This window comes from Centruroides vittatus, unplaced genomic scaffold (assembly GCF_030686945.1).
Source record: "Centruroides vittatus isolate TY-2023 unplaced genomic scaffold, ASM3068694v2 contig_917, whole genome shotgun sequence".
Lineage (NCBI taxonomy): Eukaryota > Metazoa > Arthropoda > Arachnida > Scorpiones > Buthidae > Centruroides > Centruroides vittatus.
This window is the reverse complement of record NW_027122604.1, coordinates 99,547-113,696: the sequence shown is the minus strand read 5'-3', so window position 1 is coordinate 113,696 and position 14,150 is coordinate 99,547. Positions and strand designations below refer to the sequence as shown.

Here is a 14,150-nt window from a genome sequence, read left to right as displayed (position 1 = left end):
ATTTGTAGCATTCTCACCACTTAAAAATAAAAAGTATAAAACATGTCTTTTGTATTTGTTGGTTACTTCCATTTTAACCAAAATAAACAACTGAAATGTTCACAATTCTGAACAGTATTATATGAATGAGATCCAATTTAACACTTCAGTGTAAAAATTATCACATTAGACTGACATTTTTAACAGCAAAACAAGATTTTTCTGAAGGTCATAAAAATGCGCATGGACTTATGGACTGATCAGATATATAGGAAGATATTTTGTATTAAATTGTTATCCGAAGATACCCAAATGTCATCTACCCAAAGATAACATTTGGGTAGATGACATTCGAATAATAAGAAATTATGATTTCCAGTATAATATATAAGAAAACTCATGGTTTTAGTTTGTTCAAATTAATACAAAATTTAAGATGTATCTTTATTAAATTTTGCATTAATTTCAACAAACTGGAAAGTAAAGATGGAGAAATTTGTCATAGTAGTCAGTAGAAAGTTTGTTACACAATTCAGTGATTCAGTATTATTTATTATAGAAGATAAAATTAATACATCTAAATTCTATAAAGAGAGAATCCTTAAGTCTTTCAATATTTATCTCTGCTGAAAAACCTATAAGCACCATCCAGTTTTTCAGTCCCTTCTATTACTTATATTTAAAACATTTAAAATTTGAATTATATTTGTAGATAATTTAAGCTGTTTTATTATAAATTTTGTCAAATAGATGAAATAATGTCTTTTTTCACTCATTGGGATTCAAATTTGACAATCAGTTTATAAATGTAATGTTATTTATCAACAAATTTGTTTTTCACTACTAACTTTCTATCTTTAGAATTAAAAATTAATTTGAACCTTTATGAATAATGGAAAATAAATTTCAGTTTAATACAGCACCAGACCAATCATCCAGCAAGTTTGTATCAGAAGGGGTCTGTATTTATGGATTTTCCAGTTTTCTGTATTCAGGCTAAATATACACTTAAAATATAAAATAAACAAGTTAATATACTTCTAAAGAAGGGTGGATTTGATCATTACTAATCCTCTTCAAATTCAGAATACTATGTTAGTGTAATATTTAGGATGAAAATAAAACAAACAAAGCAGCTACGTGGTAAACTATAGCTGTGCTATAGCCTGCCAAAATCAAAACTAGCAAGTTTCAAAAATAGCCAGTTTTCTGGTAATTCTAGATTTCTGAAAGCTGATTAATTGGTTTATTACTATATATGCTTTAGTAATATAATGCCAAAAGGAAATGTTCACAATAACAATTCACTGTCTTATGATCAGATAAAATTTAAAATAATTGTAGATTATTTTTACTTCTAAATGAGATACTTATAAAAAAGCATACATAGGTTCATATACATTGAAGGGAAAAATAGATGAATTTTTGAATAATAGTTAAGAAATATTTAAAAAGAGTAATTATCTTAATTTTTTTATGTAAGGAAAAACTTTAATTTAAAATTATATAATTTTCTTTAATTTAATTGCATAGTGTTACAATAAAATAACTTACAAATAATATAAGATATTTATCAATTATTTATTTATTTCTGTTTTACAGACAAAATATTTCATTGACAGCTGAAAATTCTTATTTGAAACAACTGTTATCCTCAAAACATAAGTATTTACTTAACTAAAATTCTTAAAGGAATAATATAATACTATAATAAGATTTAATCTAGCTGTAAATTTTATATTTTGACATAATATAAAGCATATTGTGTGTGTGTTATTGGAATAAGTGAAAAAAAATTCACACCGTATTTATATAAATGGATAACAAAAGTAGAAAATTCTTGCATATATTGCTATACTATATAATCCATTGCAATTAAAAGTATTTCACCAATAATTTTGGAAAACTATTATAATTATAGATAAAATGAAAGAGTTTTGTACTTGAGTATGGATAATAGCATTTAATGATTTGATTTGTGTAATTAAGGGATCAAATAAGAAGTTGAACTAACTATTCTGTTTTCTATCAATCATACAGAAGAAACAAAGGCAGCAGATTATGTATAACAACAACATGTAAAACAATATTGTAATCAAGAAGTGACTTTTATGAATATAAAAATAAAAAGATAATAATATCCAAACTGTATTAACAGTATCTCTGATCCTCATATATACTTCTAAGAGTTTCAACAACACACTGTCATGTAGTAAGGGAATGTTCACAAATCACATAGCCCAGCTGAAGGGAGTTAAAGGATAAGTTAGTGGCTATCATGGATTAAAATGAGGGAGGGGGTTTAGGTCTGGTCATGTAGCATAGTCTCTTCATAATAAAATTATGAGTTGCAATATAGCCTATTATCTGTTGAAATTATGTTATAGACATGATGTCATGAATGTAGATGATCATGGTATTAGAGAAACTATTAGTAGAAGCAATGTTGAGCGGAAGGGGCAACAAATCACCAATATTGATTGAGAACCAGTGAGTATGTAATTGCACAATGATGATAAGTAACATATATATAGAAAATATATATTGTAATACAGAGATGCTATCCTCATATATAAGTGATTTGATAATTTTAATAAATGAAATCCTTAAATGCATATATTGCAATCAGTAGTGTAGCTAGCATGGGTGACATCTGGTGCGGATATCGTGGTGTCACCCTTTTTAACTCTTTTATAAAACACTGTTGAATTGTAATATCTTCACACTCGAGCAACTTGAACGCTATATTGAATATGCGATGTCACGACGTATGAGTTTAGATTTATAGAATAAATCATAGTAAGGTTTTTAGCTGCTGCGAGCTCTCATGGTGTCTCCTCATAGCAAAGAAACTGTCATGGGGGCGAGCCATTGACTTTTTTTTTTTTTTTTAGGTACAGGCCTACTGGGTGTCACCCCTACACGGGTGACACCCAGGGCAGGCTACCCCCCCAAGCTATGCCTCTGATTGCAATATTGAATCAATTTAATAAATAAAATAAGTTCAGTATACAGGTATACCTCGAGTTACGTCATTCTCGATTATATGTCGTTTGTCAAAAAAGTATATGGAAAAATAAAAATCAACTTTAAGTCATTTTATGCGACTTTACATCTGTTCGCCACAAATATTGAAGTCGTAATATCACTAGAAAAACGTTAAAAGTACATAAAATTATATTAAAATATGTACATTTACAGTAAATGTTAATATAATCATCATAAATCCTAGAGAACAAAACATGAAAACATCTGTGTTTCTGTGTTGTTGTCTTATTTAGCGTCTTTAAGTACTCATTATTGGCGTTTTCCACAAGTAAATTCGACTTATGTCACCTCTCCTGGAACCAATTACCGATGTAAGGCGAGGTATACCTGTAGTACAAAGTATTTTGGAGTTAGTTTAAATTAAAATGTATATATTGTATAATTTTGTATTCTATCAAATAATTTGAGATATTAATATGTTAGATCTAAATTAATTAGATGTATTAATCTTTGTATTTTGTAAATCATGAAGTTAATAAGTTAACAAATATTCTTAAGAATAATTATAAATTAAAAAATGTTAATATTAATTGTAATTCCACAATAAAAATTTAAATTATGTTATTATTATGTATTAATATTTTTAATTATTAAATCATATAGATATTTCTGTAGATTTAAAAATTTTTCTCTTAAGAAAAACATTTCTTTAGTATTTTTATATTGTAAAATTTTTTTGTATTACTTTTGATAAAATTTAATGATTTGCTAGTGTATTTTATTGAAAAAAATGTATTTTTTCTGGTCAAAGAAAAGCAAAGATAAAATCACATACACAAACTTTTAAGAAATTTTAAAATTTATAGAAAAACCATCGTTCAATTCCAATAATGTTCAATTTAATAGATCTAATGTTTACAACTATATTTTAATGGTCATCACAGATAATATTTTAGAACAAATCACATTTTAGTTCTGTTAAAATGAACATTGCTTGAATTTCAATGTTAATTTTATAATTGTATAATTTTATAACAATAATTAATTTTGTTTCCAGTTTCGGATAATTAGCATTATTTTAAAATCCATGTCGCTTTGGCATTATTTAATTTTTTCTTGCTTAAGTAATATTTATATATGAATGATAGTGTTTACAATGTACAAAGGAAATTTCTATTTCTAAGAATTCCTCTACTTAAAAACAATTTTGATAATTGCTAGAAAATTGCCATAATGTAGTTATGAGATAATATTTTTAATATGTTATTGAAACAATTATATATTTATGGAGATTTTTAATTTATTATATGAATTACAGATTTAAAATTTTCATCTTGTTAGATTTAGTACCAATGCTGATTTCTTGATATTTTAACATTTATTTAACAGATCAAATAATATGATGGATGCGCATTCAAGTAATAACAGTTTTACAGGTTTGTTCATCATTAATTTATTTAACAAAACTCTATGAAAAGAATGTAGTTATATTTAAATAAATTATTTCTATTAAAATTGAAATGTATTAAATTATTCAAAAAGTAAAATTATTCATATGCTTTCCATTTTAGATAATATGAAATCTGATTCAAATACACAAAAGAATTACTCAAAGTAAGAGTTTTATTAAATTTATTTTATTTGAATAGTTACTTTTTGCAAATTTTATACAAAATGTTTTTCCTTTTATTTAAAACAATAAGCTGCTGTTGCTATGAAATTTATTAATAGTTATGCATGTTGCGCTACTCCAGGGCTTCTTAAACTATGGGTCGCGACCCCAGATGGGGGTCGCTTAAATCTTGGGGTCACGAGATTTTAATGCAAAATATTGAAAATAATTTGTGAGAGTTTGAAAATGGCATGCTTTGTGTCGTAGGTTTCGTGAGTTGCACTTTGTGTCACTTCTGGTGCAGCGAGACAACGATTCAGCAACACTGATTGTAGTGTGAAATAGTGTAATGTTGTTGCTTTTCAGTGTATTCAGTTGTCTCTGTTCCATTGTAACACAAGAGTGAACTGTGGTAGTACACCATTATTGTTTTTGCAAATTTGTATATATCTTTATTGTATATTTGGGGGGGGGGGTCCCCCCCGCGAAAAAAATCAAAATCATAAATGGGGTCGTGAATAATAAAAGTTTAAGAAGCCCTGCACTACTCCATACATATTTTCAGTCAAATATGAGCACCTTCCTATATATGAAAATAACTTGTTTTTGTGTTTTTAGAACACATATTTTGTTTCACTTATAAGAGCATATTTTGCATATAGGAACATGTTTTTATGTGTACCAGCTTGCTTTGGCTTATTAAGAGCACTGCACTATTGTATTAATGTAAATTAAATATAAATGTACTGATACAGTAACTATTCATTGACATCTCTGAGTTAATCATAAAAATGAAAAGGCAAAAAGTGTTTCCAATACTATAAAATTTTTTTAGTAGTGAGTTTTTTAGATACTTTGTGGAAATACAGTAAGAAGTATAAAGAATAGTGTAATGCTAGAATCACTAAAGGAGTCCAAATTTTCTTTCAGATTAAACATCTCTTTATCAGATCTGATGATGGAATGTCCCAAAACCATTTAATCTGCAAGAAAATTTGAGATTTATTAACTTATATTAATTAAAACCCACCTTTTGAATTCAAAATATTTTATATATGTGGAAAATATGTATATTTGAAATAAAGTCAGAAATATGTGGTTGAAGTATAGTGATAATGACATTGAAGATGTCAAAGATATATCTTCACTCTGAAAATATTATAGACTTTAATGATTGATCTGTTAATATTATTTGTGTATCATCCGTGGATTAATTGTAATATACAGATGATAGACAAAAATTATGACAAGATTACAATTTTATGTCTTTACTATGTAACATGCCACTTAAACTGCATATTTTAAAACAACTTTCACATTTTTAGACAATGGGGTTAAGTTATCATCCCAGCATCATGCATGAGTGAAAGTAAAATTAGCTATCAGTACATTTCAAAATCCCTTGGTAAGTGAACAATAAAATGTTAAATTGGAGAATGAATGGATCATTTAAGTCAAACTGTGATGCTTTGATTTAAGCAGGACAAACTACATGATATTGCTGCCCAATATAGTCTGTTTACTGATTTTGACAACACAAAATGTGTTGCCTAATAAGGAGGTTGGCTAACATCAGTTTTCTGGAAGTTTGAAAACATGACTAGTTGTCACCAACAACTAATCAGGAAATATTTGGACGATACTAGCACCAATTTATGAGTAGCAAGTAGCAGCATTCATTATCTTATTCCTTCATTTTTTTCTTCATCTTCAATTTCCAATAAAAAAGCAACAGCAGCACTGGAGGATAATGTTGTTTAGTGTCCACTGTCTCCAAAAATATTGTTGGGAAACAAATCTGTCTCCAACTACAGTCAGCCAGTAAAATTGTGTGGTGTTTGCCTCACTTTAAAGTGTTGGCATTCTAAGGGTATCCTAAAATTAATGCAGGATTTAAATTTTATGCCATTTTTCTCCCATTGGGTTGGCTTTGCCATATGAAGTGACATCTTATAGTAAGCACATTGCAGTTAGTTAATATGGAGAAGCACATAATGATTATCAAAACTTATTACAAGTATGGGAAAGTTTTGCTGCAACTGTGCACAAATTACATGGCATTTTCAGTTGAAGAAACATTCCAAATGAAATGACTGTGCAAAGAACAATTGATGTATGCAGGGCCAGATTATCGAATAGGCAAAGTAGACAAATGTCTAGGGCCCGTAATTCGGAGGAGCCTGGCTTCAGTGCAGAAGATTTCTGTTTCAAAACGAGTTAAAATTATTCAAGAAATTCGATAGGACAGAAAAGGCTGTATTTAAGAATTCCTGCTAAGCTCCGCCCGACTAGCCATTACCTAGAAAAAAAAAGTCAACAGCAACCCGTGCGTCGGGTAATGTACTGTACGCTACGAGATCTCTCGCACCATCTAGGAATAATCCATGACAAATAAAAATGAATAACGAACCTACTGGAACTGGTATAATAAAGAGAAAACAACACCTTTCTTAAATTCCAGCAAAAGTTTAACTATATAAAAACGTTTTCAACTGATTTCATCAGTCTTCTTCAGTTACTCGAACAAAAAAACAAAAAGAACGAACCAAATTCAAATTTACAAAATCACGAGAATGGAAAGAATTCTCGTGATTGCGCAGACTATGCAAAAACGATGTACCGATAAACGGTAAAAAAATGCAAATTCTTGACAAAAAAATGCAGATTCTTGACAAACTATATATAATATCACAATCTTACGTTATCCAATGAACGATTTCCAAGCAGACGATAGCCCATCTGCGTCCCTGTGGTTGATACAATGGGATGTTAATTGTGCCCTATATATTTCTAATTTCTCCAAGTGTCTAACGGCCTGTTTAGATCTAGTGGCTTTTATGATGGAAGCACTATCCCAGTGTACCGTGATCTCCTGTTGCTTAGCAAATGCTGCTAGGACTGTGCTGTCAACTGTCCTCTTAACTGATTGCTTATGCTCTTTTATTCTTTGCTGTAAACCACGCAAGGTGGCCCCAATGTACACTAGATCGGATTTAAAACGTTGGTCCCTGATTGGAATTGAGTACACTCCTGTTAGCTCATTTGGTTTCTCTTTCCTCTTATCATTCCTTAACAGACGGTATACTGTCGGGTTGCGCCTATATATTATGCGTAAGTTCCTTTCTTTGGATACCTTCTTAACAATACTTTTAATAAACGGAATATAGTCCATGACCACTGTTTTTTTTCTGTTCAGTTCTGTGTTGTTGATGTTTACGTCTCTGTATATCCGTAATTAGACGGTTCACTACCCTTCTCTGATACCCAAACTGTGTTGCTACGCTTCTTACGTACGCACAGTCCTAGCAGCATTTGCTAAGCAACAGGAGATCACGGTACACTGGGATAGTGCTTCCATCATAAAAGCCACTAGATCTAAACAGGCCGTTAGACACTTGGAGAAATTAGAAATATATAGGGCACAATTAACATCCCATTGCATCAACCACAGGGACGCAGATGGGCTATCATCTGCTTGGAAATCGTTCATTGGATAACGTAAGATTGTGATATTATATATAGTTTGTCAAGAATCTGCATTTTTTTGTCAAGAATTTGCATTTTTTACCGTTTATCGGTACATCGTTTTTGCATAGTCTGCGCAATCACGAGAATTCTTTCCATTCTCGTGATTTTGTAAATTTGAATTTGGTTCGTTCTTTTTGTTTTTTTGTTCGAGTAACTGAAGAAGACTGATGAAATCAGTTGAAAACGTTTTTATATGGTTAAACTTTTGCTGGAATTTAAGAAAGGTGTTGTTTTCTCTTTAGGAATAATCCTGATATATAGTTATGATTTGTTTTTTAAATCTAAACTTATACGTCACGACATCGCATATTCAATATAGCGTTCAAGTTGCTCGAGTGCGAGGATATTACAATTGAATAGTGTTTTATAAAAGAGTTAAAAAGGGTGACACTACGGTGTGACTTGGGGTGACACCAGTGGTGATATTCAACGGGTTCGCACAGGTTCGGCCGAACCTGTTGTTAAAATTTTCAGTTTTTCCGAACGAGTTTGCCAGAACCCGTTGGTAAAATTTTCAGTTTCCCGAACCTTGTTAAACACACAGAACATTTCTCAGTGGTTTTGTTTTCTTAAAAAGATATATTAAAACATACGTATTATACTCTGTAATACTACTAAACTAGAGCCTTATACCCCGTTCGCACCGAGAATTTCAATCTAGATTGTGAGCAAGGTCGGAGACTATGTCTTGGTGCGATCTCTCTCGACCGTTTCAATTTCGACCGAAACGAGGTTTAATCGCGATCGATTCAAGAGAGTTCTTGAAACTAGATCCAGTCATAAGAGAGATTCCACAATCTCATGCGCGTGAGATAATACAAGATGGCTGTGGAAGACGTGTCGGGCTATGGACAGCAAAATAAAAAGGATATTGTATTTCGAGAGATAATGACATCTGTCTATTATCAGCAGTAGTGCCATTCGAGGTGAAAAATTTCTCTGCCTAAAAAAAAAAAAAAGAAAGGTCGACAGCAGTAATATACTATTGTTACCTGGTCTTCGCCCAGGGCTCGTTACGTTTCAAATACGCCACTGATTATTAGATATATCGCAAGAAAAGGTATTGTATTTAATTGCATTTATTTCTAGCCAAAACTTCCATTTCATTTGTCGGTGACTGTCAGGGAAAAATTTTCTGCTAGCGAACCCTTTGTTAAATATTTCGAATATCACCATTGGTGACACCACGATATCCACACCGGGTGTCACCCATGCTAGCTACGCTAATGTCACATTATATAAGATTTGTTTAGAAGCAACTTATTTAAATGGGGCCCCAATTTAAATTTTGTCTAGGGCCTGCTAGAGGCTTAATCCAGCACTGGATGTATGCCCAACAAGTTACAGTTTGGTGTGGCTTTGGACCAGTGGAGTGATTGAACCATATTTCTCTGAAAATGAGGTGGAAAATGTAGTTACTGTTAATGGTGTACACTATCACGAGATGATATCAGAGATTTTGTGGCCTCATTTGGACAGCATGGATTTGAGTGGCATGTGGTTCCAGCAGGATGGTGCCACCTATCATATGGCACATGAAACAACTGTGTTGTTGCAACAGAAGTTTCATGGGTAACTCATCTCATACAACAGTGATCAGAATTAGCCACCAAGATCATGCAATCTGACAATGTGCAACTTTTTTCTCTGGGATTTGTAAAGTCCAAAGTTTATGCCACTAAAATAAGAACAATTTCTGAATTAAAAGCAGAAATTCGAAAAGTTATCAATGAAATCGAACTGCTATTGTGCAACAATGTAATTGAAAATTTTGTCAAAAGAATACAAGAATGTCAGAAGAGTTGTAGGGGAATTTGCAGATATTCTATTCCATATTTAATTTTAATGTTTATACTTTAAAATGATGTAACAACTTTGCCAATTAATGAATAAATAATGCATTATTTTTAAAATTTAAATCCTGTATTGGGACACCCTGAATGTATAAATAAATAAATTTGCACTCATTTATTCATTTTATCCAGTACACTTTTATTTAAAAGATATCTCTAAATTTAAAATTTTTTTCCTGGTTGCTAGTGTCCCAGGCCTCCATTTCCATGGGAGCAACCACCTTCATTCTCATGACTTACAATTGGGTGAATTCCCCCTTCATATTTCTATTCTATATATCTTTACTTTTGTACAAAATGATGCTATGCCACTGTATAGATAGAATAACATATTTACTTTATCAGATAATTTTTTAAAAATTTCCAAAAACAATTTTTGTGATTACTAATATTCTTAATAGGTTATCTGATGACAAAAGTTTGTATTTAGAAACTTTTAAGAAATTTTTCTGTGAAAACATGAATAGCAACGTTTATATTAGTCTCACAGGTGTAAATTACAATAGTACAAGAACAAGTGAAAAATTAATTTCAAAACATGCAAGGAAATGCAAGATGTAGAATTGAAAGTTGTAAAATTTATCTGTATTAAATATAAACAGAATACATTTTAATTTTTAAAACTCTGATATTATTTGAGTGATATATTTTTTTTAAATTCAGAATTCTTGATTCCATTAGATTTGTTTTATGTATTTGACCAAAAATATTTTTTGGTAATAAGGCTTTTCATATTCTATTATCATACAAAATAATCTAGAAAATGAAATAAAAAAATTTTTAATAATTTATTTGATATAATAATGAGAAATTAAAGTTCTTAAATTAATGTTTAAGATTTTCTGAAATAATTTAAAATGTCTAAATTTTCCAATTCAGATATTACATAATGTATTATTACATAATAAATTATTATTTCTCTTAGATAATTATAAATAGATATTATATTTACTTATTAAATTAAAAAAAATCAATTTTTAATAATTTTCTTTTTTCAGATCATTTTCAAGTTTGCAGTTTCAAAAATCATCAAATATGGTATAAACATTTAAATATAAATGATAACATAACAACTCAAATATAACAATAAATTAAAAATTAAAATTTTCTCTAACAAATATATAATTAATTTTTCTTGATAATTCCCTAATAATTCTTTTAATAAATTATTGTAAGAAAAGTACCTTAAATTTTTCATATACAAAAGTCGAATTAAATGAATTTAATAATTTATAACTTTAATAAATATTCATAATAATTAACAGCTAGAAATGTTTAATGGTCAGAGAACATCGATGCCTGCAAGAGTAACAGTTCGAACACCACCAGTTAATGGTCATATAGGTAATTTTTATAAAATTTATGTTAAATATATAAATATTAACAAATTAGTCTTAAAAGTGACCTTTAATAAAGTTTATCATAAAATATCCGTCATCCAGGAATACATTCTTTATAGATTCAATATAAAAACACATATGAAAAGAAATAATCAATAAATGAAAATAAGAAATTGAAGAAAGTAATTCAAATTGATAACTACGTCTTTAATATCTAGAAAGAATATTTATAATTGCTCAATGCAGTTGAAAACATTTGTTCTATGATCTCCAGTTTCTGTTTGTATTTAAAATTCAAAATTTCTTATTTTGAGGGTTTGAAACCTGAAGATGACAGTTTACAGTAGTTGAAAAACACTTGTTTTAATATAAATATTCTTGTTGAATATTAAACATTTAGTTTTAAGTTATAAGTTCTTTTAATGTCTTTTGATCTTCATTTGTTAGGATCTCTATCTTTCATTTGTTTATGTTTAAAAATATGAAACATTATTTAAGTTATAGGGATGACTCAAGTTATAAATTCTTATAAAATATTGAAAAAAAATCATTGTCAACTACAAAAATAAATATAAAAACATGGCCGACAGTATTACATTTAATTTCATTATACTTAACTATACGAAAGAACGACGGATGAATAACGGAAGCAAAGTATTTTTGTTAAACATTGTAATATTATATTATATTTATACAATTAAGTATAATGAAATACAAAATTTAAGTTGTTATTATTATTATTATTGATTATTTTTTAACTAGTAATCCAATACTTGTGTCTTTAAATTTTACAAATTATGGTGTATTTATTTTAAAAGCTTACAACTTTTTCCACTCATTTTTAATTTATTGAAATTTTTTTTTTCTTTAAAAATTAAAAATATATAGATTTTCCTTTCATTATTATAAATATTTTTTAATTTAACCATTTATTAAGAAACTTATATTTTTGTTAAATGTAACCAATATACATCAACCAGCCAAATCATTATGACCATATACTTAATAGGAAGTTTGTCCTCTTCTTGCTACCAAAACACTGTGCCTGACAAGGTGCAGATTCCACAAGATTCTGGTAAGTGTATAGTGAGAGCTGTGCATATTACTGTAGTGTTTAAGAAGTATCGAAAGTACTGCAGAAAATAAGTTGGGTAAAAATGTATGCATGAAGACTTTACATCGACAATGCCTTGACTTACAATTAACAAAATTTTAATAATAGACAAATACATCAGAACTTACACTATTTACTACCAGATACAACTAACAACACTTGTGACAATTAATAGATCCTTTTTGAGGAGCCAATCGTGTGATCTAAACAAAAATTAATTTTACACTGTAATTTTACAGATGATGGTCATTTGCTGAATCTCCTTAGTATAAGAATACATTTCTTTCTAGGGGTCCAAGAATCCACTCTCGACAGTCTCGACCATGTGGTTCACTGATGAGCTCAGAGAACGATAATATTAGTCTTATCCGGTTATACACCCCACTCAGTCTAATGATAATGATAATTTATCATGATGTATAACTTACTATGATGTGGTCTGATTGCTTCTCAAATGGTTTGCTATCATTCGTCCAAAGCAGGTCGTGTCCCTCTTTCTTCCTACTTCACTCCCCACTCCAAACAAGCCTTTGTATGTTTGATTCAAGTCCCAGTTAGAAAAAAAGAATGATTCATCTGCACATGGGATGCCAATTTATACATCCCGCCATCATACTATGTCACACCCTTCACGTGGTCACATACAACCAATTGTTGCATGGCAGATGATGCCACCCAAAAGGTGGTTCTACCAGAACGGAAATTATTAACATTTCTTCATTTACACAATTACAATTTCAGCATGGACTAACGAAACATATTACATGAAGGACATAAACATATACAAGTCATATGAAAAAAAAATGTATATAGTGATGCAGCACTACATTACCAAAAGAGCCTTCAGTTCCTTCAAATTATGTGGTTTAGGTGATACATCACAAACCTATTTCTCCAACTAAAACCATAAGTATTCAATTAAATTTATGAATCATGATTTGTCAGACCAGACAACCTTTTTCTATTCCTTGATGGTCAAATTTTGATGTTGATGTGCCCACTGCAAGCGCTGTTAGTGACAAACATTGTTAACAGAGGCAGAAGACTAATCTGTGGCCTCATATTCAGAAGTATTTAATGAACAGTGTATTTGGACACACTCATACTATAATCACTATTAAAACTGAAAGTTTTGTATCACAGTAACCTGTCTGTTTCTTTGTATAAGACTGTTCAGTCCCCAATGGACCTAAGTCTATTGGACGAAATGTTCGGGTGAAGGCACATTAATCAAGGACTTTACAATTTTGTACATTTTTTTACAATAAGGTTTAATAATGAACACATATTACAAAATTAATATATTCTAAATGACATGAAAAATAACGTAATTACAATTCTGGGTTTTAAAGACAAAGGATCGAAGAAATTACTTAAAAAGTAAGATACAACAATTCACATACCGACAATAATATTCTTCGGACGTTCCTTGAAGTCTCCTTTATATATCTGGCGTGATATTTTTTTATACCATAGAAATGTTCTCCTCGATGGGTCCGGATTTTATTCACTGTTCAATTGAATGTCCGCATGTGTAGTCTTCCTTCTCCTTTGTTCTTTCACCACAGTCTAATTTTGTCGCACAACTGGTTGGGACCGAAGGAAGAAACCAAAAAGAGTGGTGGACGGGAGTCCAACCTTTATAATCCCCGCCATTGCGCGTGACGTCATGTCCGTTGCTAACCAATCCGCAATGGAGACCGGTTTTTACCCATCCAAAAACCGATATAGGGTAC

The 14,150-nt window shown here is 30.0% G+C and overlaps 1 protein-coding gene across 1 annotated transcript in view; it reads left to right on the top strand.

Moving 5' to 3' along the window:
* The window catches only part of nenya, a 58,423-nt gene that overhangs the window by 31,318 nt on the left and 12,955 nt on the right, over positions 1-14,150 (top strand). Inside the window, exons 7-11 of the mRNA XM_067281319.1 lie at positions 1,582-1,644; positions 4,357-4,403; positions 4,539-4,581; positions 10,959-10,998; positions 11,226-11,304. Coding sequence (XP_067137420.1) covers positions 1,582-1,644; positions 4,357-4,403; positions 4,539-4,581; positions 10,959-10,998; positions 11,226-11,304 — 272 coding nt within the window. The remainder of the gene's footprint in view (positions 1-1,581; positions 1,645-4,356; positions 4,404-4,538; positions 4,582-10,958; positions 10,999-11,225; positions 11,305-14,150) is intronic.